Source organism: Bufo bufo, chromosome 2 (genome assembly GCF_905171765.1).
Source record: "Bufo bufo chromosome 2, aBufBuf1.1, whole genome shotgun sequence".
Lineage (NCBI taxonomy): Eukaryota > Metazoa > Chordata > Amphibia > Anura > Bufonidae > Bufo > Bufo bufo.
This window is the reverse complement of record NC_053390.1, coordinates 421012344-421035447: the sequence shown is the minus strand read 5'-3', so window position 1 is coordinate 421035447 and position 23104 is coordinate 421012344. Positions and strand designations below refer to the sequence as shown.

Genomic DNA, 23104 nt, shown 5'->3' with positions numbered 1-23104 from the left:
GAGGAAATTGTGTTTAAAAAACACTTTATGAGAAATCCTGTGGTAGAGAACACTATACAATATAGTGCATACACACATACGGACTTGAAACCAAAAAGTAAAATGTACCCCAGACAACAAATAGGACATGAAATTGCAGCTTTCAAAAAAACTGTGGAGACAGATATAAGGAAGTTGAAAATGAATGTTAGGAAAGGTAATAAACTGACAAACTAGTGGGGCCTTTGTTGAGTGAATCACCAACACTCACATACACAAGAGCACCAAGTTTGTCCTTGAAAATAGCTCCAACAATTAAAAATAAAAAAAAGAGCCCAAATTTGCAAAATTGGTTGAGACTGAACATTTTTTTTAGATGTGGGAAATGTAATATTTGTAAAATTAGCCAATTTCCTAAGAAAACCGACAGAATCAAATCATGTAGTAACAACTTCACATGGAAGATACAGGATTTCCTGACCTGCAGCTCAACAAACATCTTATATATTATAGAATGCCAATGTAAAAAACAATATATTGGAAGAACAAAACATTCTCTCAAAAAAAGAACTGCAGAACATGTAACTAACATTAAGAATGGGTACAACAAACATTCTTTGTCGTTACATTATAAACAAGTTCACAATAAAGATCCGAGTGGTATGATCTTTGCTGCGTTTGAAAAAATAGATACACACTGGAGAGGCGGAGGCCATATTGCTAGGATGTCGTGCCAAGAATCTAGACGTATCTTTGATTTCGAAACGCTTGTACCAAAAGGCTTAAATTCCGTCTTCCGTTTTTTGGCTTCCTATGAGTGGGGATGGATGCCCTCAGCTGATGAGACATCCTGAGTCTGGCTGTCTATCAGCACCAGGATCTCTCCTCGGCTGGGGGCTCCCTCCCCTAATTCGACACAACCGAAACACAAAACATAACACATAAAATTGAGAGCTTGAACCAAGTTAAGATAAAGTAGAGTCTAGAACAAACATTAGTGATGTGGACATTTTCCTCCTTGCTCCTGCTCCCTTACTCTGAGATTGATGTTACATCAAAATAGCCAACTAAAAGTATTGGAAGATACAATATGATGATGGGCGATTGATAAATGTCCTAAAGATGTCACGGTAGATAATATGGATTAAATTTTATAAGAAAAAGAAAAAAAAGCATCGATAAGCAAAAAACGCATCAAAAACGCAGAAAAACCGCAAGTACGTTTTTTGTGGAAACTGGTATATTTGATGCTACCTTATATGGTGATTGATGCTATGCCAATCATATCAAAATCATAAGGATTGGATGATACAATATGATGTTTGGCGGTTGATAAACTTCATAATGCAGTCAGGATATATAATGTGGACTAAAAAGAGAAAAAAACGCATCAATAAGTAAAAAACGCATCAAAAACGCATCAAAAACGCAGAAAAACCGCAGGTGCGTTTTTTGGGGAAATTGTTTTATTTCATTTTAACTGATGCTCCCTTCTATTATTTTAGAGTTATTTTAGATTTTTATGGATATTTAATGAGAAATTCATATAGATATGTATTATATGAATTAAATATATGTGGTACTGAAATTTCTAACAGGCCCTATATATACTTTTATTATATATTTTTATTATATGGAAAATAAATGTAAAGAATATGGACTTTGAACCTCTATAAAACTGTGATTAAAGATTGCTTCAGTTAATGAAAAAATAAACTAAATCCCTCCATATGGAGCAAAAATCCCACCACAACAGGTGAGGAATTTTTGGTGATTGGATGGAAATCATTGGATTCCGGACCATGTCTTGGGTGGGATAGATAGTCACTGACTATTAGGGCTGTCGAATATCATCGATGCATCGCGATTCGACCCCCGGCGATTCTGCATCGATGCGGTTGCTTTAAATAATCGATGCATGTTGATGACGTCAGCGTCGCGTCCGCCGTGCAGCCGAGTCGGAAAAAAGTTTTTGGGCGCCTTCTTTCCCGCCTCCCGCTGACGTGTCAGAGGGGGTGGCCACAACATTGAGTGAGCCAGGTCTGACTGAGTGAGGAGGAGCCGGAGGCGTGGTTTCCGCGCATCTCCGGCTCCCAGTCAGACACTCAGAAGCAGGCGGCAGTGCGGACGTGCGGTGGCTGGCGGCGAGGTAAGTTCTGTCACCTATGAGTATGTAATATCTACCTCCAAAGCGCCTGCCACCTACACAGCATATACACCCACCTACCGCCTGCCACCTACACAGCTCATATTGCCACTTCTCATACCTTTGCCGCCCGCGCCATGTTTCTTCTTTATTTTTTTCAGTTGTGTCTCTTCTTATTCTTCCCCTCCGTCTACTACAGTGGACGGAACTTTAGGTTCCGGGTCTATGAAAGGTGGTCAAACAGCGGCCCCTAATGGCCAGTCTGGGAATGTCTACATTTATCTCACACTATTGGAGATTGCTCCCAGCAGGAGGTGATCCACACTGACAACTCTCAGCTAAGGGCAGGGATCTGAAACTGCTGGGGTGTCAGATTTACTGACAGTTACTGATCCTGCACCATCAGAGCCCCTTCATACGTGTATCAGTCCCTACTGAGAGGATGGTTATTGTGGATACAATGTAGCATACACAGGATCTATCAACCTGAAACCTCCAGGACTAACATACTGATGGTCTCTCAGGTTCTTTCACACTTGCGTTATTCTTTTCCGGCATAGAGTTCCGTCCTAGGAGCTCAATACCGGAAAAGAACTGACCAGTTTTATCCTAATGCATTCTGAATGGAGAGCAATCCGTTCAGTCCCTCTTACGTTTTTTGACCGGAGAGAATACCGCAGCATGCTACAGTTTTCTCTCCTGCCAAAAATCCTGAACACTTGCCGGATCCAGCTTTAAACTTATATTGAAATGTATTAGTGCCAGATCCGGCATTAAAATTGCTGCATTGACGGATCCGTTCTTCCGATCTGCGCAGACCTTTAAATCTGTGAAAAAAATAAACACCGGATCCGTTTTTCCAGATGACACCGGAGAGACAGATCCGGTATTTCAATGCATTTGTCAGACGGATCCGCCTGACAAATGCATCCGTTTGCGTCCAGATTGCCGGAATCCTCTGACGCAAGTGTGAAAGTAGCATTAAGCACAGCCTCGAGCACCAATGTAAACTCTCTACCGCCGCCTACCATGTGCCATTTATAATGCTGGTGCCTTTGGGCCCCTCGGGGACCGGAGTCAGATGTAACTGCTACAGAAAGCTATGTCCCGTGTCCCCATTGTCTTGGTTTCTTTACAAGGTTCATAGAGGTCACCACCGGGGGGCCCATAAATTTTTTTTGCTATGGGGCCCAGTCATTTCTAGCTACGCCCCTGCGCCTGCGCAGGTGCCACGTGCCAGCCAGACTCTGCCACCTTGTTGTGACAGGTAGGTGACCATCACACAGATACACCACTCACAGAGACTGCAGCTGGTCACTGCCTGTTATTAACTTATTACCGTACCTAAAAAAAAAAATTGTGTCACCTCAGTCACCACCTGTCCGTTTTTCCTCACTCCTCAGGCTCAGTCCAGTCCACCACAGGCAGGAGGAGAATCGCTCCACCCGACCACCACCAGCAGCCAGCAGTGTTACTTTTTCTGTTGATCTCGTGGCAGGCTTTAGGCTTAGTCACTCAAATTCAAGACTTGTGTCATCCCTACTCACAAATTCACATAGATGCCTGGCATGCATTGCATTTGCTAGTAAATAAAAATGGCAGAAGTAGAACAAAAGGAACGAGAGATAAAAAATGCACCTAGCTTTTTAAAAGCAAACATCTGGGAACATTTTGGCTTTTATGAAAAAAGTAGGAAGCACGAATTGGACAAGTCATACGCTGTGTGTAAAATCTGTCACACAAAAATTAAATATCTAGGGAATACTACTAATCTGAGAAACCACGTCAGCCGTTTTCACCCAGAAATGCTAAAACCTACCACCACCACCACCACCAAGGAAATGAACCCAGATCAGCCAAGAATTGATGCAATGTTACAGTCAACTTTGCCGCCCAACTCTGAAAAGGTAAAGAGAATAACAAAAGCTGTGGCAGCTTTCATAGCGAAGGACCTGCGCCCTTACTCTGTTGTGGAAAACAGTGGGTTTCGCTACCTTTTGAAGACGATAGAGCCGCGTTACAAGATCCCGTCACGAAGTCACTTTACAGAAAACGTCATACCTGCACTCTACCACGAAACCAAAGCTAAGATAATTGCATCAATGAGCCAAGCAAGTCGAGTCGCAATAACGTGTGATTCCTGGACTTCAGTCACGACAGAGTCTTATGTTACAATAACAGCACATTACGTTAGTAAGGACTGGCAGATTTTGTCGCATGTACTGCAAACGAGAGCCATTTATGAGTCTCACACGGGTGCTCATCTGGCAGAGCTACTTTCTCATGTTGTGGAAGAATGGCAGCTGTCCGATAAATCTGTAGTGCTTGTGACCGACAACGCGTCAAACATGATAGTTGCAGCTCAAGTTGGAAAATTCCCCCATGTGAAATGCTTCGCCCATACACTGAATCTTGCATCCCAGCGAGCGTTGAAAGTGGCCACTCTCTCTAGGCTTCTTGGCAGAGTACGTCGGATATCCACATTCTTTCACCGCAGCACTAGAGCAAGCCACTGTCTAAAAGAGAAACAGAAATGTCTTGGCCTGAAGAATCATAAGCTGATAACTGATGTGGCAACAAGATGGAACAGTGCATACGACATGGTCGAGAGGTTCTTGGAACAACAACCTGCAGTCTGTGCCACCTTGCTGTCTCCAGAAGTCAGAAGAGGAGAGTCCGATCTCTGCACTCTAAACGAAACAGATGTGTCAAATGCAGAGGACGCCGTGAGTGCATTAAAGCCAATGAAAGATGCAACCATGCTGATGTCAGAAGAGCGCAATCCAACAGTTTCTCTCATTGCCCCTATAAATGCACAACTTCTCCAGAGCATGACAGACACGATGGGAGACACACCCATGATCCATGAGATCAAGAATTCTATTAGAACAGATCTCCAGAAGAGGTACAGCAGTGTGGCCGAGAAGAAGATCCTTCATACAGCCTCTGCACTGGATCCTCGCTTTAAGGGACTGCCTTTCATCCTCACAGATGAAGAAAGATTGGAGATATTTAAAGGAGTCACTGAGGAAGCTGCATCCTTGGAGGTAATTAAATTAATTTGAAGAATTCCATCATGTTTCTTCTTGAAACGACAGTAGCACAAGCACTACCACGCTTCTGAATCTGATGCGGTGCGGGAACTGTACTGTCCGTTTCCTGTGCTTTTTCATCACCCCATCAGAATCAAAGGCATTGACATTTGTGTTTTTACTTATTGTTTTTTTTTCCGTTTCTTTTTTGTTCAAACACAGATTACATCAGATGAGAGTGAGAGGACACAAGAGGATCATCAAGTGCCTAGAAGAAAACAAACTCTGGAAGAAGAGGACAGTTCACCCATCGAAGACAACCATTCTCCACCATCTCCTCCCAAAAAGGCCAGATCGCTGCTCGTGAGTTTGCTGGGACAGTCTTTCACTGACACTGAAGGTACAATAGAACCCAAAAAGACCCCCTATGCCAAGGCTGAAGAGGAAATGGAAAACTATTGTAAAGCCCCACCTCTGCCTCTCACTGAGGACCCTTTGAACTGGTGGCGTGAGCATGAGGTCATATTTCCCCTCCTTTCTCGGCTGTCAAAGCAATACTTGTGTATCCCAGGTACAAGCGTGTCTGCAGAGCGGGTTTTCTCCACTGCAGGAGATGTGGTAACTGCAAAAAGAAGCGCCCTCAAACCAGACCATGTAGATCAATTGGTGTTCTTACAGAAAAATCTACATGTTCCCAAATGCTGAGCAGTGTTTTTAATTTTATAGATTTTGTTTATAGCATTGTCTCTGCCACTGAAATTTTTTATTTCTCTGTCTCCCCTGCCAGACTCCCCTTTTCCCTTCCCCTCCCCTTTTCCCCCTTCCCCTTCTCTTTTCCCTTCCCCTCCCCTTTTCCCTTTCCCTCCCCTGATTATTCTGATTAATCAGAATATATGATATTATTCTAGCTTTTAGCAGCACTGGAGTGGAGAGGAGATGGAGAATGGTTTTCTATTATGCGACTGTCCGTCCGATCCATTTTGTATTTTTACACTGACGTGTTTTTTGGTGTTTTCCCAATGTGTCTGTCATGCTCTGTGAATTTCTGACTCTGTTTAGGGGTTTAACCTTCAACCAAAAGAATTCTGTATTTAATTCCAGACAACTGACGCCCGCCAAGCCACCAGAGGAAGGCAAATCCTTGAAAGAATAAATTGAAACTTAAAACCTGGAGTAAATCTTTATTGGATCACACAAATACACATTCACACAAACCAAAAAAACACACACCGACCTTCTGACATCATGTCTGACTATGGTGGCTGTGCCACATTGCCCGTCCTGTGGCCTGCCCTTTACCATTATGATTCAGTGAGGAGGATGTGTGTTTATTTTTTTTCTGGTATTCTGTGGTGTGTGTTTGTGATCCCATAAAGATTTGTCCAAGGTTTTCAGATTCAGTTGAAAATGTATTCTGTCAAGGATTTTCCAGCTTCCTCTAATGGTGGCATGGCTTGGCTTCAGTTGATGTATCGTGGTAGAGTGCTTGCTGAGTGCTCAGTGCAGGTAACGTTTTCTGTAAAGTGACAACTCTGAGAGCTTATAGCACTGATCTAGACGTACTACCCATCTGGTGCTGGTGGTGGTGGTGGTGCTGGTGGTGGTGCGCTCCTGCTGCCAAAACAATCACGGTGAACCAGGAAGTTCTGCAACACAGACAACTTGAACACACTGTGTGACAGACAGTTCCTGACTGGCAAACATCACAGTGAGTGAACCTATAACACAGTCACTGACTGTGTTATAGGTTCACTGACTCACTGTGATGTTTTACAGTCAGGAACTGAAGTGCTCCTTTTTTTGTAGGTACTGTTTAATATTATATAATATATAATATATATTATATGGTAAAACTATTGTAAAACTTATAAACTAACTGCACCAGCCAGGCCAGCACAACAGTTTAATGTTACAGAGACACTGACAGTACTGTTTTAAATAAATACTGTTGTCTGCTGCACTGTTTTGTTCATTCAGACTTTGCTATATGATATGCAGGGAACTTGGTATGATTTGTTTAAATAGCAGATACAAATAAATATTTTTGTGCAATTTCTGACTGATTGAATTAATTTTTTGATGTAAAATTGAAAAACAAGGGGACTTGGGTAATAATCTTGATGCATCGTGATGCATCGCCGAATCGAATCGAATCGTGGACTTGATAATCGTAATCGCATCGAATCGTGAGACGAGTGAAGATGCGCAGCCCTACTGACTATATAAGAAGGGGGTAGTTGTATTTGAAAATAAAGCCACTGAGGAAGAGGTTGCTACCTCGAAACGCGTCTGGCCGTGTTTGGATCTACAACTACCCACCCAAGACCACCACAAAGTGACTATATTCTATATTCTATACTCTGATTGACACTCTATACAGGACATTGGGCCCTTTAAGAGCACTTTACACTCGAACCAGATTGAAACCAGCATCTGATTTGAGCTGACCTCAAGCCACAGCTGCTATCCTGCGGCGAAGATTACAGACATCTCTTGTGTGAGACATCGAGGTCTATGCTTTACATAGCTGGAAAATTCACTTGCCGGTATACAACAAGCGACATATCGAAAGACTGCAAACTTTCGCAGGAGTTCAGATACTTATAAAAAGACCCAGCCTGGAGAGCAGCGAACAGAGGGAACAGGTAAGAGGCTGTGCAAGGGGGACGCCCCAGACGCCAGCCTTATTTAAAAATACCGGACCTCCCCGATTTATCTGCTCATATCGAATTTTATATACTATATTTGCAAATAACTTTGTCGTCACATAAGTAATCTCCCATACCATCACATAACATCAGAGACTATTATTTTGGGAAGAGAGTATAATCACCTTTATTATAAATTACAATTATTGTTATATTTGGATAAGTTTTATAATTGTACACGCTAGATTATCTGTTTAAGCACTAAATATTTTGTCAAATATTTGTTACATTAATTATTTGTACACTGCACAGTCATATATTTTTTTAATTGCAAAGAGTTATAATTCGATACCAAATAGTCGCCGAATATTTATCATCGTCGAATATTTGTTATATCGATTAACTGCACATTGCACAGTTATATATTTTTTCAATTGCGAAGAGCTAAAATTCTATATCAAAATAATCGCAGAATATTTATTATTGCAGAATATTGTGAATATTTTAATCGCAGAATATTGTAGGGGTAATTTGTGTAATTTTAATAACAATAAATTTAAAACTATTTTGAACTGTTAGATGGTGAGTGCCTGTTTTTAAATCTATATACAAAACTCAATATTTATTACCCAGATTCTGCAGTTTACAGAAACACCCCACATGTGGTCATAAACTGCTGTATGGGCACACGGCAGGGCGCAGAAGAAAAGGAACTCCACATGGTTTTTAGATGCCATGTTCCATTTGAAGCCCCCCTGATGCACCCTTACAGTAGAAACTCCCAAGAAGTGATCCCATTTTGGAAACTAGGGGATAAGGTGCCAGTTCTATTGGTACTATTTTTGGGTACATATGATTTTTTGGATCATTCATTATAACACTTTATGGGGCAAGGTGACCAAAAAATTGCTTGTTTTAGCACAGTTTTTATTTATTTATTTTTACAGCGCTCATCTGAGGGGTTCAGTCAAGTAACATTTTTATAGAGCAGATTGTTACGGACGTGGCGATACCTAATATGTATACTTTTTCTTATTTATTAAAGTTTTACACAATAATAGCATTTTTGAAACCAAAAAAATGATGTTTTAGTGTCTCCATGTTCTAAGAGCTATAGTTTTTTTTATTTTTTGAGAGATTTTCTTATGTAGGGGCTCATTTTTGGCGGGATGAGGTGACGGTTTTATTGGTACCATTTTGTGGGACATACGCCTTTTTGATCACTTGGTGTTGCACTTTTTTTAAGGTGACAAAAATTGCTTGTTTTGACCCCGTTTTTTTTTTTTTTTTTTACGGTGTTCACCCGAAGGGTTAGGTCATGGGATATTTTTATAGAGTTGGTTTTTACGGACGCGGCAATACCTAATATGTATATATATATATTTTTTTTTTCACTTTAACACAATAATAGCGTTTTTGAAACCAAAAAAATGATGTTTTAGTGTCTCCTTGTTCTAAGAGCTATAGTTTTTTTGCGGGATGAGGTGACGGTTTTATTGGTACCATTTTGTGGGACATACGCCTTTTTGATCACTTGGTGTTGCACTTTTTGTGATGTAAGGTGATAAAAATGGCTTTTTTTGACAGTAATTATTTTTTTTTTTATGGTGTTTATTGGACTGGGTCGATTATGTGATATATTTATAGAGCCGACCGTCACGGAAGCGGCAATACCAAATATGGCTATTTTTTCTATTTTTACAATTTTTTTTTATTCCTTACTTGGGGAATTTTTTTTTTTTACATGTGAAACCTTTTTTTTATTTTATTTTTTCAACACTTTATTTCTTTATTTTTTATTTTACACTTTTCGTCCCCCATAAGGTCATACAAGACCTCTGGGGGACATTTACTATACTTTTTCTTTTTTTTTTCACTGTTGATTTCTACTGTAACTGGGGCTGACATAGTAGCCCCAGTTACAGGAGAAATGCACCCCCCAGAGAGGCTGTACAGCGTAATACAGCGCTGTACAACCTCAGTGCAGGGCTGATCGAGGTCTCTGAAAGACCTCACACAGCTCCTGCACTCTCCGATCCCGGCGGTCACAGTGAGCGCTCAGTGAGCGCTGTGTATGCAGCGATCCAGAAGGCAGGGACACCTGGGCACTGTCCCTGCCTTCTCTCTGGGTTGCCCTGCTGTCACAATGAATTTTCTGGAACGTCCATTCAGAAATAGAGAACCACCTCCCGGACGTTTATAGTCTATGGGCGGACAGGAGGTGGTTAAGATTCCTTTATTTTTCCCACAGCAGAAGTTAAAATAACTGGTCTATAATTACCTGTGGAGGACCTTGATCCTTTTTTGAATATGGGCATCACGTTTGCCTTGCGCCAATCACTTGGCACTATACCAGTCCCTAGAGAATCCTTAAAAATTATAAACAGGGACACAGCAATGACTGAACAGAGCTCTTTAAGCACTCTTGGGTGTAATCCATCTGGACCCGGAGTTTTGTTTACATTTACCCTATTTAACTTCTCTTGGACCATATCTACAGTTAGCTAATTGAGTATATCACTGGATGTAGTAACAACCCCGGCGCCACAGATATCAGCTCCTTTCTCTTCTTTTGTATATAAAGAGCTAAAAAACCTATTTAGGAACTCTGCCTTTTCCTTATCTTCAGTGACTACCCCCCACCCCCATTACCAATATTTAGGGGACCTACCTCCTCAGACCTAGGTTTTTTAGCATTTATATATTTAAAAAACTTTTTGGGATTTGTTTTGCTTTCTTTTGCTACCTGCTGTTCGTTTTGTATCTTTGCTAATTTTATCTCCTTTTTTCAGATTTTATTAAGCCCTTTGTAATCTTTAAACGCTACAGCTGACCCCTCAGATTTACATTTTTTAAATGCCCTCTTTTTGTCTTTTATTGCTCTTTTTACAGTAGCTGTAAGCCATAGGGGGTAAATTTTAGCCGTTTATACTTCTTACCTAAAGGGATACATTTTGTAGTGCAATTACTCAATGTGGATTTGAAGCTCTCCCATTTATCCTCTGTATTATTATGTGACAGTAGCTGCTCCCAGTCTATGCCCTGAAATGCTGCCCTCAACCCAGGGAAATTAGCCTTTTTGAAAATAAGTGTCTTTGCTCTGCCTGACAGAGTTTGCTTTTTATAGTTTAGGGGGAATATAATTATTTTGTGGTCACTATTACCTAGTGTTTCTCGAACAGTAACATTACCAACAAGCTCTGCATCATTAGAAATTACCAGATCCAACAGAGCATCGCCCCTAGTGGGAGCTTCTACAAACTGGCCCATAAAGTGGTCCTGCAGCAAGTTGAGGAATTTTCTCCCCTTTGCAGTTGAGGCAGAACCATGACACCAGTAAATGTCTGGGAAGTTAAAATCTCCCATTATGACTACTGTACCAGCCTGTGCCGCCCGCTCTATTTGGTTATACAGTTGCGTTTCTATCTCTTCTGTGATGTTAGGGGGTCTATAGATTACACCAAGTATTATTTTTTTCAGTGTTTATATCCCTTTGAACTTCCACCCATAAGGTTTCCACATCCTCACACACAATTGCCTCTTTCACACTTGTCTTCAGATCACTCCTCACATGCAGGCACACGCCACCATCTTTTCTATTGACCCGGTCTTTCCTAAATAGTGTTAAACCCACAATATTAACAGCCCAGTCATGTAAAGAGTCCAACCATGTCTCAGCCACACCAACGACATCTATATGTTCTTCTAGTACCATAGCCTCCAGCTCCCCCAATTTGCTAGTTAGACTTCTGGCATTTATAAAAATACATTTTAAATTACTATCACCTGTAAAGTGATTATCCGGGATTTTTTGGCTACCTTGGTTAATTTTTGCATGTAACAGGTTCTTGTTACCAACAGTTCTATTTTTTATAAATGTATAGTTATGCCCAGTCTTCTCCCTATTTACCTTGCTAACACCGGCCCCCACTAAATCCCCACTGTCCCCTTCTATAACCCACTCTCTATCTTCACTATCTACCCCCTTATTAGGATGACACCTCCCCCCCAGATTCTAGTTTAAAAGCTCCTCCAGCCGTCTAACCATTTTCTCCCCAGGGCAGTTGCACCCTCCCCATTGAGGTGCAGCCCGTCCCATATGAGATGTGTCAAAGTTTATACTATAAGAGAGCATCTCGGCTGCAAAACTTCCTGGAATCGAAATAAAGGTGTGTGCAGAAATCATAGCCCTTTAGTGGGATTTCTAGCATATGTACAATTTTTTTTTTATTAAAGCGGTTGTGCAGTTGTATAACACTGATGACCTATCTTCAGAATAGGTTATCAATATCAAATGGGCAGGAGTTCAACTCCCGGCAGCCCTGCGATCAGCTGTTTTTCTCTTCAAGTTTACCTGCAAGCCATTTCCTTTGTTGTGGTGATGTAGTGTAATTACACTGCCACTGCAAATGCAGCATGAGTCTTATGCGTTCCAGAAGATTTGTCCTCCTTCCTTAGAGATAGCTTTCATCTGTGTTCTTACTTTTTATATAGACCGCTTGCCTGTTGGTTTGTTGCATTATTGTTCTGGGATCAATTTATTATTGTTTATTACTGGACAGGGTCAGATTGGGGTTCCATGGGCCCACCAGAGGAAATTATTCTTGGGGGCCCATATCATCAATAAGGTCTAAAAGATTTTGATTCCAAGAAATAAACTCTAGTGCCAAGTTGTCTTCAAAGGCAGCTCCAAATATTTTTTTTCTTTGGGACACACTTTGGCACCAGAGCGTGGGTCCATTGGAGGATCCTTTGGCTCTCTGGTGGGCCAGTCCAACACTAGCAGTGTTGGACTGAGGTTCCTTTGGCTCTCCAAAGGAAATTATTCTCATGGTCCAACCCACATATCATCAATAAAGTCTAATAGATGTTAATTCAAAGAAATAAACTCTAGTGGCAAGTGTTTAGCTCCAAAGGCAAATCCAATCAGCATACCTGGCAAATCCAATCAGCATACCTGGTACCAGAAAATGCACTTTGTACTTTGTATATACTGCTGGGTGTGCCACAAGTTATACTTTTACTTCTGGACCTATTCTTCAAACTACCTTTCCACTGTACCTATTCCCAGGGAGCAACGGCCTGTGGAAGTACACCTTTTACACAAAACCTCATCAGGGCCACTACCACTCCCATCTTCTGCACCTGCTCCTCAGGGGCTCGCTGCATAAAGCCTAGTTGAAAAGGTGCAATTCATCAAACAAATGTCCCTGGACATAGAGCTGCTGCATCTTTTATTTAAATATATTAGCTCCCAAGGGGGAAATTAACTGAAGGGTGTAGCATGAACTGAATTGCTTTAATTCCAGTAATAAAAAATAAATTGATCCCAGAACAATAATGCATTGGAGTTCTGAGTAACTGGTCTTTATAAGGAGTAAGAACACATGACAGCTATCCCTAAGGAAGTAGGACAAATCCTCAGAAACGCATAGGATCCAGCAACAATCAATCCATGTACATGATAAAACTGGTGGCCCACAGCCGCCACTAGGGGAAGCTCAGTGCATAGGAATTTATACAGTTGTCTTTGAATTTGATGGTATCTGTAAAATAACTATACACTGAGCTCCCTCTAGTGGTGGTTGCTATAGATCTATGTCTGGAAATAGAAAAAGGAGTTCAGTGCTGCCCCCACCTCCGATACCACCACAGGTCTCATAGCAGTTACATGATTAAAAATTGATTAACTTTGTAGGCTGAAAAAGTAGACAGCAAACTCTAGTTATATATAAAAAAAATAAAAAAACACGAAAAGAGTTAATAAGCACTTCATATGGACAAGTGGCCTTTGGCAACAAGTGCGGCAAAAGAGAGTACATCTGGAGTTCATTCCAATCCAGAAAGTGCGTTCCTCACAGTAAGTGCTTTGTCCAGGTCACACCTTTTCAAATTCATTAATTCTCTTGGGAATCATTTTTGCCTGATGCCATAGCAAAAGTTTGCCAAATAGAGGTTAATGGGAAGCTAGTGCTCATAAAGTGGAACTCTGAACAGTTAAATAGGAATTATTTTGGAACTTGTATAAAACTTGAATAAAGGTGTTGTACACACTTGAGACCTTTAGAATATTTTAGTAATATTTTATTGAAAGATCATAAGTACAGTGAATTATTCCATTCTGCTAGAAAATAACTTTTAATTTTATGCTTTTTAATGCCTTATTGTGATATCAGTCACACAGTAAAAAAAAAAATAAATGTTCTTAGCTACATCATCACTGAACATTACTACTAGTGTTGAGTGAAGTTTCTAAAAATTTGATTTGGCTGCTTCGCCGTATTTCACTAAGAAATTCACATCCTAACCAATTCGTTCGTCACGAAACGCATTTCTTTGTATGTAGCGGGCGCAATGATGGGGAACTGCAATTGCGCTGCCCCCCCATCATTGAACCCCTCAGATGTTCATCGCTGATCGTGGCATCTGAGATTAAAAATGAGGGCTTTATCAGTTTAAAAAAATACTCACCTTATCCATTTGAGAGTGAAGAGGCTGCCGTGGCCGTGTTGATTGAAGATTCTGTGTGAAATCTTGCGTGGTGCGTGACGATGTTCTCCTCATGGTGATGTCAAACGTCACGGCGCACAAGATTTTGCGCGGGATCTCCAATCAAGATGAAAATGGCAGCCTCTTCACACTCAAATGGACGAGGTATGTTTTTTTTTTAATGCCATTTCAGGGAAAATTGATTAGTTACCACAAAGCACGAGGAAATACGGCTTCACGGTGAGCCAAATTTTCCCTGAAATTCGGATTGAAATCCACTTCAGATACTTTGATTCGCCCAACCCAAATTATTACATTGTCCCAGAATGCCAACAGAGTCTGCTGCTTCTCAAGATCTTGAAAGTCAAAGATTTAAAAGTATAATTCCTATTAGAAATGGCCTTGCATTTTGCGGCAAACTTTGTGCGTTCTTTATTCGCGGAACATGCAAACATATGGCGATGTCCGCTGGCACCATATTATTTTGCATTGCGCCAAACTTTGACCCATGACACATCCATCAGGTAGGACAAATCAGCCAATTGAGACGTTTCAGCACATGGACACACCCCCACCCTAAAACAGAACCCGATCTGGCAGCCATTTTACATTCTGTGTTTTGACAGTGTAGGGAGAGGTTACTTTGTGGAGAAGGGACACCAAATGCTAGCTAATAGGGCCACAAAAGTCCTTTTAGGGACTGGTATAGGTGTGCTATCGATAGGTGTGATATATTAAGGGGTGTGATATACTTATAATTAGAGTTGAGCGAACACCTGGATGTTCGGGTTCGAGAAGTTCGGCCGAACTTCCCGGAAATGTTCGGGTTCGGGATCCGAACCCGACCCGAACTTCGTCCCGAACCCCATTGAAGTCAATGGGGACCCGAACTTTTGGGCACTAAAAAGGCTGTAAAACAGCCCAGGAAAGAGCTAGAGGGCTGCAAAAGGCAGCAACATGTAGGTAAATCCCCTGCAAACAAATGTGGATAGGGAAATGAATTAAAATAAAAAATTAAAAAATAAAAATGACCCAATATCAATTGGACAGAGGTCCCATAGCAAAGAATCTGGCTTCATGTCAGCACAGAATCAGTCTTCATGTCATAGCAGAGAATCAGGCTTCACGTCACCCACCACTGGAACAGGCCACTGTCACACATTTAGGCCCAGGCACCCAGGCAGAGGAGAGAGGTCCCGTAACAGAGAATCTGGCCTTATGTCAGCACAGAATCTGTCTTCATGTCATAGTAGAGAATCAGGCATCACGTCACCCACCACTGGAACAGGCCACTGTCACACATTTAGACCCAGGCAGAGGAGAGAGTTCCCGTAACAGAGAATCTGGCCTTATGTCAGCGCAGAATCAGTCTTCATGTCATAGCAGAGAATCAGGCTTCACGTCACCCACCACTGGAACAGGCCACTGTCACACATTTAGGCCCAGGCACCCAGGCAGAGGAGAGAGGTCCCGTAACAGAGAATCTGGCCTTATGTCAGCACAGAATCTGTCTTCATGTCATAGCAGAGAATCAGGCATCACGTCACCCACCACTGGAACAGGCCACTGTCACACATTTAGGCCCAGGCACCCAGGCAGAAGAGAGAGGTCCCGTAACAGAGAATCTGGCCTTATGTCAGTGCAGAATCAGTCTTCATGTCATAGCAGAGAATCAGGCTTCACGTCACCCACCACTGGAACAGGCCACTGTCACACATTTAGGCCCAGGCACCCAGGCAGAGGAGAGAGGTCCCGTAACAGAGAATCTGGCCTTATGTCAGCGCAGAATCAGTCTTCATGTCATAGCAGAGAATCAGGCTTCACGTCACCCACCACTGGAACAGGCCACTGTCACACATTTAGGCCTCGGCACCCAGACAGAGGAGAGAGGTCCTGTAACAGAGAATCTGGCCTTATGTCAGCACAGAATCTGTCTTCATGTCATAGCAGAGAATCAGGCTTCACGTCACCCACCACTGGAACAGGCCACTGTCACACATTTCGGCCCAGGCACCCAGGCAGAGGAGAGAGGTCCCGTAACAGAGAATCTGGCCTTATGTCAGCGCAGAATCAGTCTTCATGTCATAGCAGAGAATCAGGCTTCACGTCACCCACCACTGGAACAGGCCACTGTCACACATTTAGGCCCAGGCACCCAGGCAGAGGAGAGAGGTCCCGTAACAGAGAATCTGGCCTTATGTCAGCGCAGAATCAGTCTTCATGTCATAGCAGAGAATCAGGCTTCACGTCACCCACCACTAGAACAGGCCACTGTCACACATTTAGGCCCCGGCACCCAGACAGAGGAGAGAGGTCCTGTAACAGAGAATCTGGCCTTATGTCAGCACAGAATCTGTCTTCATGTCATAGCAGAGAATCAGGCATCACGTCACCCACCACTGGAACAGGCCACTGTCACACATTTAGGCTCAGGCACCCAGGCAGAGGAGAGAGGTCCCGTAACAGAGAATCTGGCCTTATGTCAGCGCAGAATCAGTCTTCATGTCATAGCAGAGAATCAGGCTTCACGTCACCCACCACTGGAACAGGCCACTGTCATACATTTAGGCCCAGTCACCCAGGCAGAGGAGAGAGGTCCCGTAACATAGAATCTGGCCTTATGTCAGCGCAGAATCAGTCTTCATGTCATAGCAAAGAATCAGGCTTCACGTCACCCACCACTGGAACAGGCCACTGTCACACATTTAGGCCCAGGCACCCAGGCAGAGGAGAGAGGTCCCGTAACAGAGAATCTGGCCTTATGTCAGCGCAGAATCAGTCTTCATGTCATAGCAGAGAATCAGGCATCACGTCACCCACCACTGGAACAGGCCACTGTCACACAATTAGGCCCAGGCACCCAGGCAGAGGTCCCGTAACAGAGAATCTGGCCTTATGTCAGCGCAGAATCAGTCTTCATGTCATAGCAGAGAATCGGGCTTCACGTCACCCACCACTGGAACAGGCCACTGTCACACATTTAGGCCCCGACACCCAGACAGAGGAGAGAGGTCCTGTAACAGAGAATCTGGCCTTATGTCAGCACAGAATCTGTCATCATGTCATAGCAGAGAATCAGGCATCACGTCACCCACCACTGGAACAGGCCACTGTCACACATTTCGGCCCAGGCACCCAGGCAGAGGAGAGAGGGCCCGTAACAGAGAATCTGGCCTTATGTCAGCGCAGAATCAGTCTTCATGTCATAGCAGAGAATCAGGCTTCACGTCACCCACCACTGGAACAGGCCACTGTCACACATTTAGGCCCAGGCACCCAGGCAGAGGAGAGAGGTCCCGTAACAGAGAATCTGGCCTTATGTCAGCGCAGAATCAGTCTTCATGTCATAGCAGAGAATCAGGCTTCACGTCACCCACCACTGGAACAGGCCACTGTCACACATTTAGGCCCAGGCACCCAGGCAGAGGAGAGAGGTCGCATAACAGAGAATCTGGCTTCATGTCAGCACAGAATAAGTCTTCATGTCATAGCAGAGAATCAGGCATCACGTCACCCACCACTGGAACAGGCCACTGTCACACATTTAGGCCCAGGCACCCAGGCAGAGGAGAGAGGTCCCGTAACAGAGAATCTGGCCTTATGTCAGCACAGAATCTGTCTTCATGTCATAGCAGAGAATCAGGCATCACTTCACCCAGCACTGGAACAGGCCACTGTCACACATTTAGACCCAGGCAGAGGAGAGAGTTCCCGTAACAGAGAATCTGGCCTTATGTCAGCGCAGAATCAGTCTTCATGTCATAGCAGAGAATCAGGCTTCACGTCACCCACCACTGGAACAGGCCACTGTCACACATTTAGGCCCAGGCACCCAGGCAGAGGAGAGAGGTCCCGTAACAGAGAATCTGGCCTTATGTCAGCACAGAATCTGTCTTCATGTCATAGCAGAGAATCAGGCATCACGTCACCCACCACTGGAACAGGCCACTGTCACACATTTAGGCCCAGGCACCCAGGCAGAAGAGAGAGGTCCCGTAACAGAGAATCTGGCCTTATGTCAGTGCAGAATCAGTCTTCATGTCATAGCAGAGAATCAGGCTTCACGTCACCCACCACTGGAACAGGCCACTGCCACACATTTAGGCCCAGGCACCCAGGCAGAGGAGAGAGGTCCCGTAACAGAGAATCTGGCCTTATGTCAGCGCAGAATCAGTCTTCATGTCATAGCAGAGAATCAGGCTTCACGTCACCCACCACTGGAACAGGCCACTGTCACACATTTAGGCCTCGGCACCCAGACAGAGGAGAGAGGTCCTGTAACAGAGAATCTGGCCTTATGTCAGCACAGAATCTGTCTTCATGTCATAGCAGAGAATCAGGCTTCACGTCACCCACCACTGGAACAGGCCACTGTCACACATTTCGGCCCAGGCACCCAGGCAGAGGAGAGAGGTCCCGTAACAGAGAATCTGGCCTTATGTCAGCGCAGAATCAGTCTTCATGTCATAGCAGAGAATCAGGCTTCACGTCACCCACCACTGGAACAGGCCACTGTCACACATTTAGGCCCAGGCACCCAGGCAGAGGAGAGAGGTCCCGTAACAGAGAATCTGGCCTTATGTCAGCGCAGAATCAGTCTTCATGTCATAGCAGAGAATCAGGCTTCACGTCACCCACCACTAGAACAGGCCACTGTCACACATTTAGGCCCCGGCACCCAGACAGAGGAGAGAGGTCCTGTAACAGAGAATCTGGCCTTATGTCAGCACAGAATCTGTCTTCATGTCATAGCAGAGAATCAGGCATCACGTCACCCACCACTGGAACAGGCCACTGTCACACATTTAGGCTCAGGCACCCAGGCAGAGGAGAGAGGTCCCGTAACAGAGAATCTGGCCTTATGTCAGCGCAGAATCAGTCTTCATGTCATAGCAGAGAATCAGGCTTCACGTCACCCACCACTGTAACAGGCCACTGTCATACATTTAGGCCCAGTCACCCAGGCAGAGGAGAGAGGTCCCGTAACATAGAATCTGGCCTTATGTCAGCGCAGAATCAGTCTTCATGTCATAGCAAAGAATCAGGCTTCACGTCACCCACCACTGGAACAGGCCACTGTCACACATTTAGGCCCAGGCACCCAGGCAGAGGAGAGAGGTCCCGTAACAGAATATCTGGCCTTATGTCAGCACAGAATCTGTCTTCATGTCATAGCAGAGAATCAGGCTTCACGTCACCCACCACTGGAACAGGCCACTGTCACACATTTAGGCCCAGGCACCCAGGCAGAGGAGAGAGGTCCCGTAACAGAGAATCTGGCCTTATGTCAGTGCAGAATCAGTCTTCATGTCATAGCAGAGAATCGGGCTTCACGTCACCCACCACTGGAACAGGCCACTGTCACACATTTAGGCCCCGACACCCAGACAGAGGAGAGAGGTCCTGTAACAGAGAATCTGGCCTTATGTCAGCACAGAATCTGTCTTCATGTCATAGCAGAGAATCAGGCATCACGTCACCCACCACTGGAACAGGCCACTGTCACACATTTCGGACCAGGCACCCAGGCAGAGGAGAGAGGGCCCGTAACAGAGAATCTGGCCTTATGTCAGCGCAGAAGAATCAGTCTTCATGTCATAGCAGAGAATCAGGCTTCACGTCACCCACCACTGGAACAGGCCACTGTCACACATTTAGGCCCAGGCACCCAGGCAGAGGAGAGAGGTCCCGTAACAGAGAATCTGGCCTTATGTCAGCGCAGAATCAGTCTTCATGTCATAGCAGAGAATCAGGCTTCACGTCACCCACCACTGGAACAGGCCACTGTCACACATTTAGGCCCAGGCACCCAGGCAGAGGAGAGAGGTCGCGTAACAGAGAATCTGGCTTCATGTCAGCACAGAATAAGTCTTCATGTCATAGCAGAGAATCAGGCATCACGTCACCCACCACTGGAACAGGCCACTGTCACACATTTAGGCCCAGGCACCCAGGCAGAGGAGAGAGGTCCCGTAACAGAGAATCTGGCCTTATGTCAGCGCAGAATCAGTCTTCATGTCATAGCAGAGAATCAGGCTTCACGTCACCCACCACTGGAACAGGCCACTGTCACACATTTAGGCCCAGGAAGAGGAGAGAGGTCCCGTAACAGAGAATCTGGCCTTATGTCAGCACAGAATAAGTCTTCCTGTCATAGCAGAGAATCAGGCTTCACTTCATTCACCACTGGAACAGGCCACTGTCACACATTTAGGCCCAGGCACCCAGACAGAGGAGAGGTTCATTCAACTTTGGGTTGCCCCGCAATATAATGGTAAAATGAAATTAAAAATAGTATTGAATGAGGAAGTGCCCTGGAGTAGAATAATATATTGTTAAGGGGAGGTAGTTAATATCTAATCTTCACAAGGGATGGACAGGTCCTGTGGGATCCATGCCTGGTTCATTTTTATGAACGTTAGCTTGTCCACATTGGCTGTAGACAGGCGGCTGCGTTTGTCTGTAATGACGCCCCCTGCCGTGCTGAATACACGTTCAGACAAAACGCTGGCCGCCGGGCAGGCCAGCACCTCCAAGGCATAAAAGGCTAGCTCTGGCCACGTGGACAATTTGGAGACCCAGAAGTTGAATGGGGCCGAACCATCAGTCAGTACGTGGAGGGGTGTGCACAGGTACTGTTCCACCATGTTAGTGAAATGTTGCCTCCCGCTAACACGTTCCGTATCAGGTGGTGGTGCACTTAGCTGTGGCGTGTTGACAAAACTTTTCCACATCTCTGCCATGCTAACCCTGCCCTCAGAGGAGCTGGGCGTGACACAGCTGCGTTGGCGACCTCTTGCTCCTCCTCTGCCTTCGCCTTGGGCTTCCACTGGTTCCCCTGTGACATTTGGGAATGCTCTCAGTAGCGCGTCTACCAACGTGCGCTTGTACTCGCGCATCTTCCTATCACGCTCCAGTGTAGGAAGTAAGGTGGGCACATTGTCTTTGTACCGGGGATCCAGCAGGGTGGCAACCCAGTAGTCCGCACACGTTAAAATGTGGGCAACTCTGCTGTCGTTGCGCAGGCACTGCAGCATGTAGTCGCTCATGTGTGCCAGGCTGCCCAGAGTTAAGGACAAGCTGTCCTCTGTGGGAGGCGTATCGTCATCGTCCTGTGTTTCCCCCCAGCCACGCACCAGTGATGGGCCCGAGCTGCTTTGGGTGCCACCCCGCTGTGAACATGCTTCATCCTCATCCTCCTCCACCTCCTCCTCATCCTCGTCCTCCTCGTCCTCCAGTAGTAGGCCCTGTCTGGCCACATTTGTACCTGGCCTCTGGTGTTGCAAAAAACCTCCCTCTGAGTCTCTTCGAAGAGACTGGCCTGAAAGTGCTAAAAATGACCCCTCTACCTCCTCTTCCTCCTGGGCCACCTCCTCTTCCATCATCGCCCTAAGTGTTTTCTCAAGGAGACATAGAAGTGGTATTGTAACGCTGATAATGGCGTCATCGCCACTGGCCATGTTGGTGGAGTACTCGAAACAGCGCAACAGGGCACACAGGTCTCGCATGGAGGCCCAGTCATTGGTGGTGAAGTGTGTCTGATCCACAGTGCGACTGACCCGTGCGTGCTGCAGCTGAAACTCCACTATGGCCTGCTGCTGCTCGCACAGTCTGTCCAGCATATGCAAGGTGGAGTTCCACCTGGTAGGTACGTCGCATATGAGGCGGTGAGCGGGAAGGCGGAAGTTATGCTGTAGCGCAGACAGGCGAGCAGCAGCAGGGTGTGAACGCCGGAAGCGCGAACAGACGGCCCGCACTTTATGCAGCAGCTCTGACATGTCGGGGTAGTTGCGAATGAACTTCTGCACCAGCAAATTCAGCACATGCGCCAGGCAAGGGATGTGCGTCAAACCGGCTAGTCCCAGAGCTGCAACGAGATTTCGCCCATTATCGCACACCACCAGGCCGGGCTTGAGGCTCACCGGCAGCAACCACTCGTCGGTCTGTTGTTCTATACCCCGCCACAACTCCTGTGCAGTGTGGGGCCTGTCCCCCAAACATATGAGTTTCAGAATGGCCTGCTGACGTTTACCCCGTGCTGTGCTGAAGTTGGTGGTGAAGGTGTGTGGCTGACTGGATGAGCAGGTGGAAGAAGAGGAGGAGGAAGCTGAGTAGGAGGAGGAGGAGACAGGAGGCAAAGAATGTTGCCCTGCGATCCTTGGCGGCGGAAGGACGTGCGCCAAACAGCTCTCCGCCTGGGGCCCAGCCGCCACTACATTTACCCAGTGTGCAGTTAGAGAGATACAGTGTCCCTGGCCGTGCTTACTGGTCCACGTATCTGTGGTTAGGTGGACCTTGCCACAGATGGCGTTGCGCAGTGCACACTTGATTTTATCGGACACTTGTTTGTGCAGGGAAGGCACGGCTCTCTTGGAGAAGTAGTGGCGGCTGGGAACAACATACTGTGGGACAGCAAGTGACATGAGCTGTTTGAAGCTGTGTGTGTCCACCAGCCTAAATGACAGCATTTCATAGGCAAGTAGTTTAGAAATGCTGGCATTGAGGGCCAGGGATCGAGGGTGGCTAGGTGGGAATTTCCGCTTTCTCACAAATGTTTGTGAGATGGAGAGCTGAACGCTGCCGTGTGACATGGTTGAGATGCTTGGTGACGCAGGTGGTGGTGTTGGTGGTACATCCCATGTTTGCTGGGCGGCAGGTGCCAACGTTCCTCCAGAGGCAGAGGAAGAGGCCGAGGCGGCGGCAGCAGCAGAAGAGGCCGAGGCGGCAGCAGCAGAAGAGGCAGCTGGGGGAGCCTGAGTGACTTCCTTGTTTTTAAGGTGTTTACTCCACTGCAGTTCATGCTTTGCATG

At 45.3% G+C, this 23104-nt stretch overlaps 1 protein-coding gene across 1 annotated transcript; it reads left to right on the top strand.

Annotated features, from left to right (window-relative positions):
- The first annotated feature begins 3720 nt into the window (after positions 1 to 3720).
- LOC120990903 (E3 SUMO-protein ligase ZBED1-like) lies at positions 3721 to 5961 on the top strand. Its single transcript, XM_040419789.1, has 2 exons — positions 3721 to 5172; positions 5380 to 5961. Exons 1-2 carry the CDS (start codon positions 3721 to 3723, stop codon positions 5860 to 5862), a joined length of 1935 nt encoding a protein of 644 aa, XP_040275723.1. The 3' UTR covers positions 5863 to 5961.
- Positions 5962 to 23104: the final 17143 nt, after the last annotated feature.

What these genes read in the sequence shown, in the direction of transcription:
- LOC120990903 (XM_040419789.1), top strand. Translation starts at nt 3,721, where the DNA reads ATGGCAGAAGTAGAACAAAAGGAACGAGAGATAAAAAATGCACCTAGC. An exon ending in AGGAAGCTGCATCCTTGGAG is followed by an intron (nt 5,173 to 5,379) that starts GTAATTAAATTA and finishes GTTCAAACACAG; the next exon opens with ATTACATCAGATGAGAGTGA.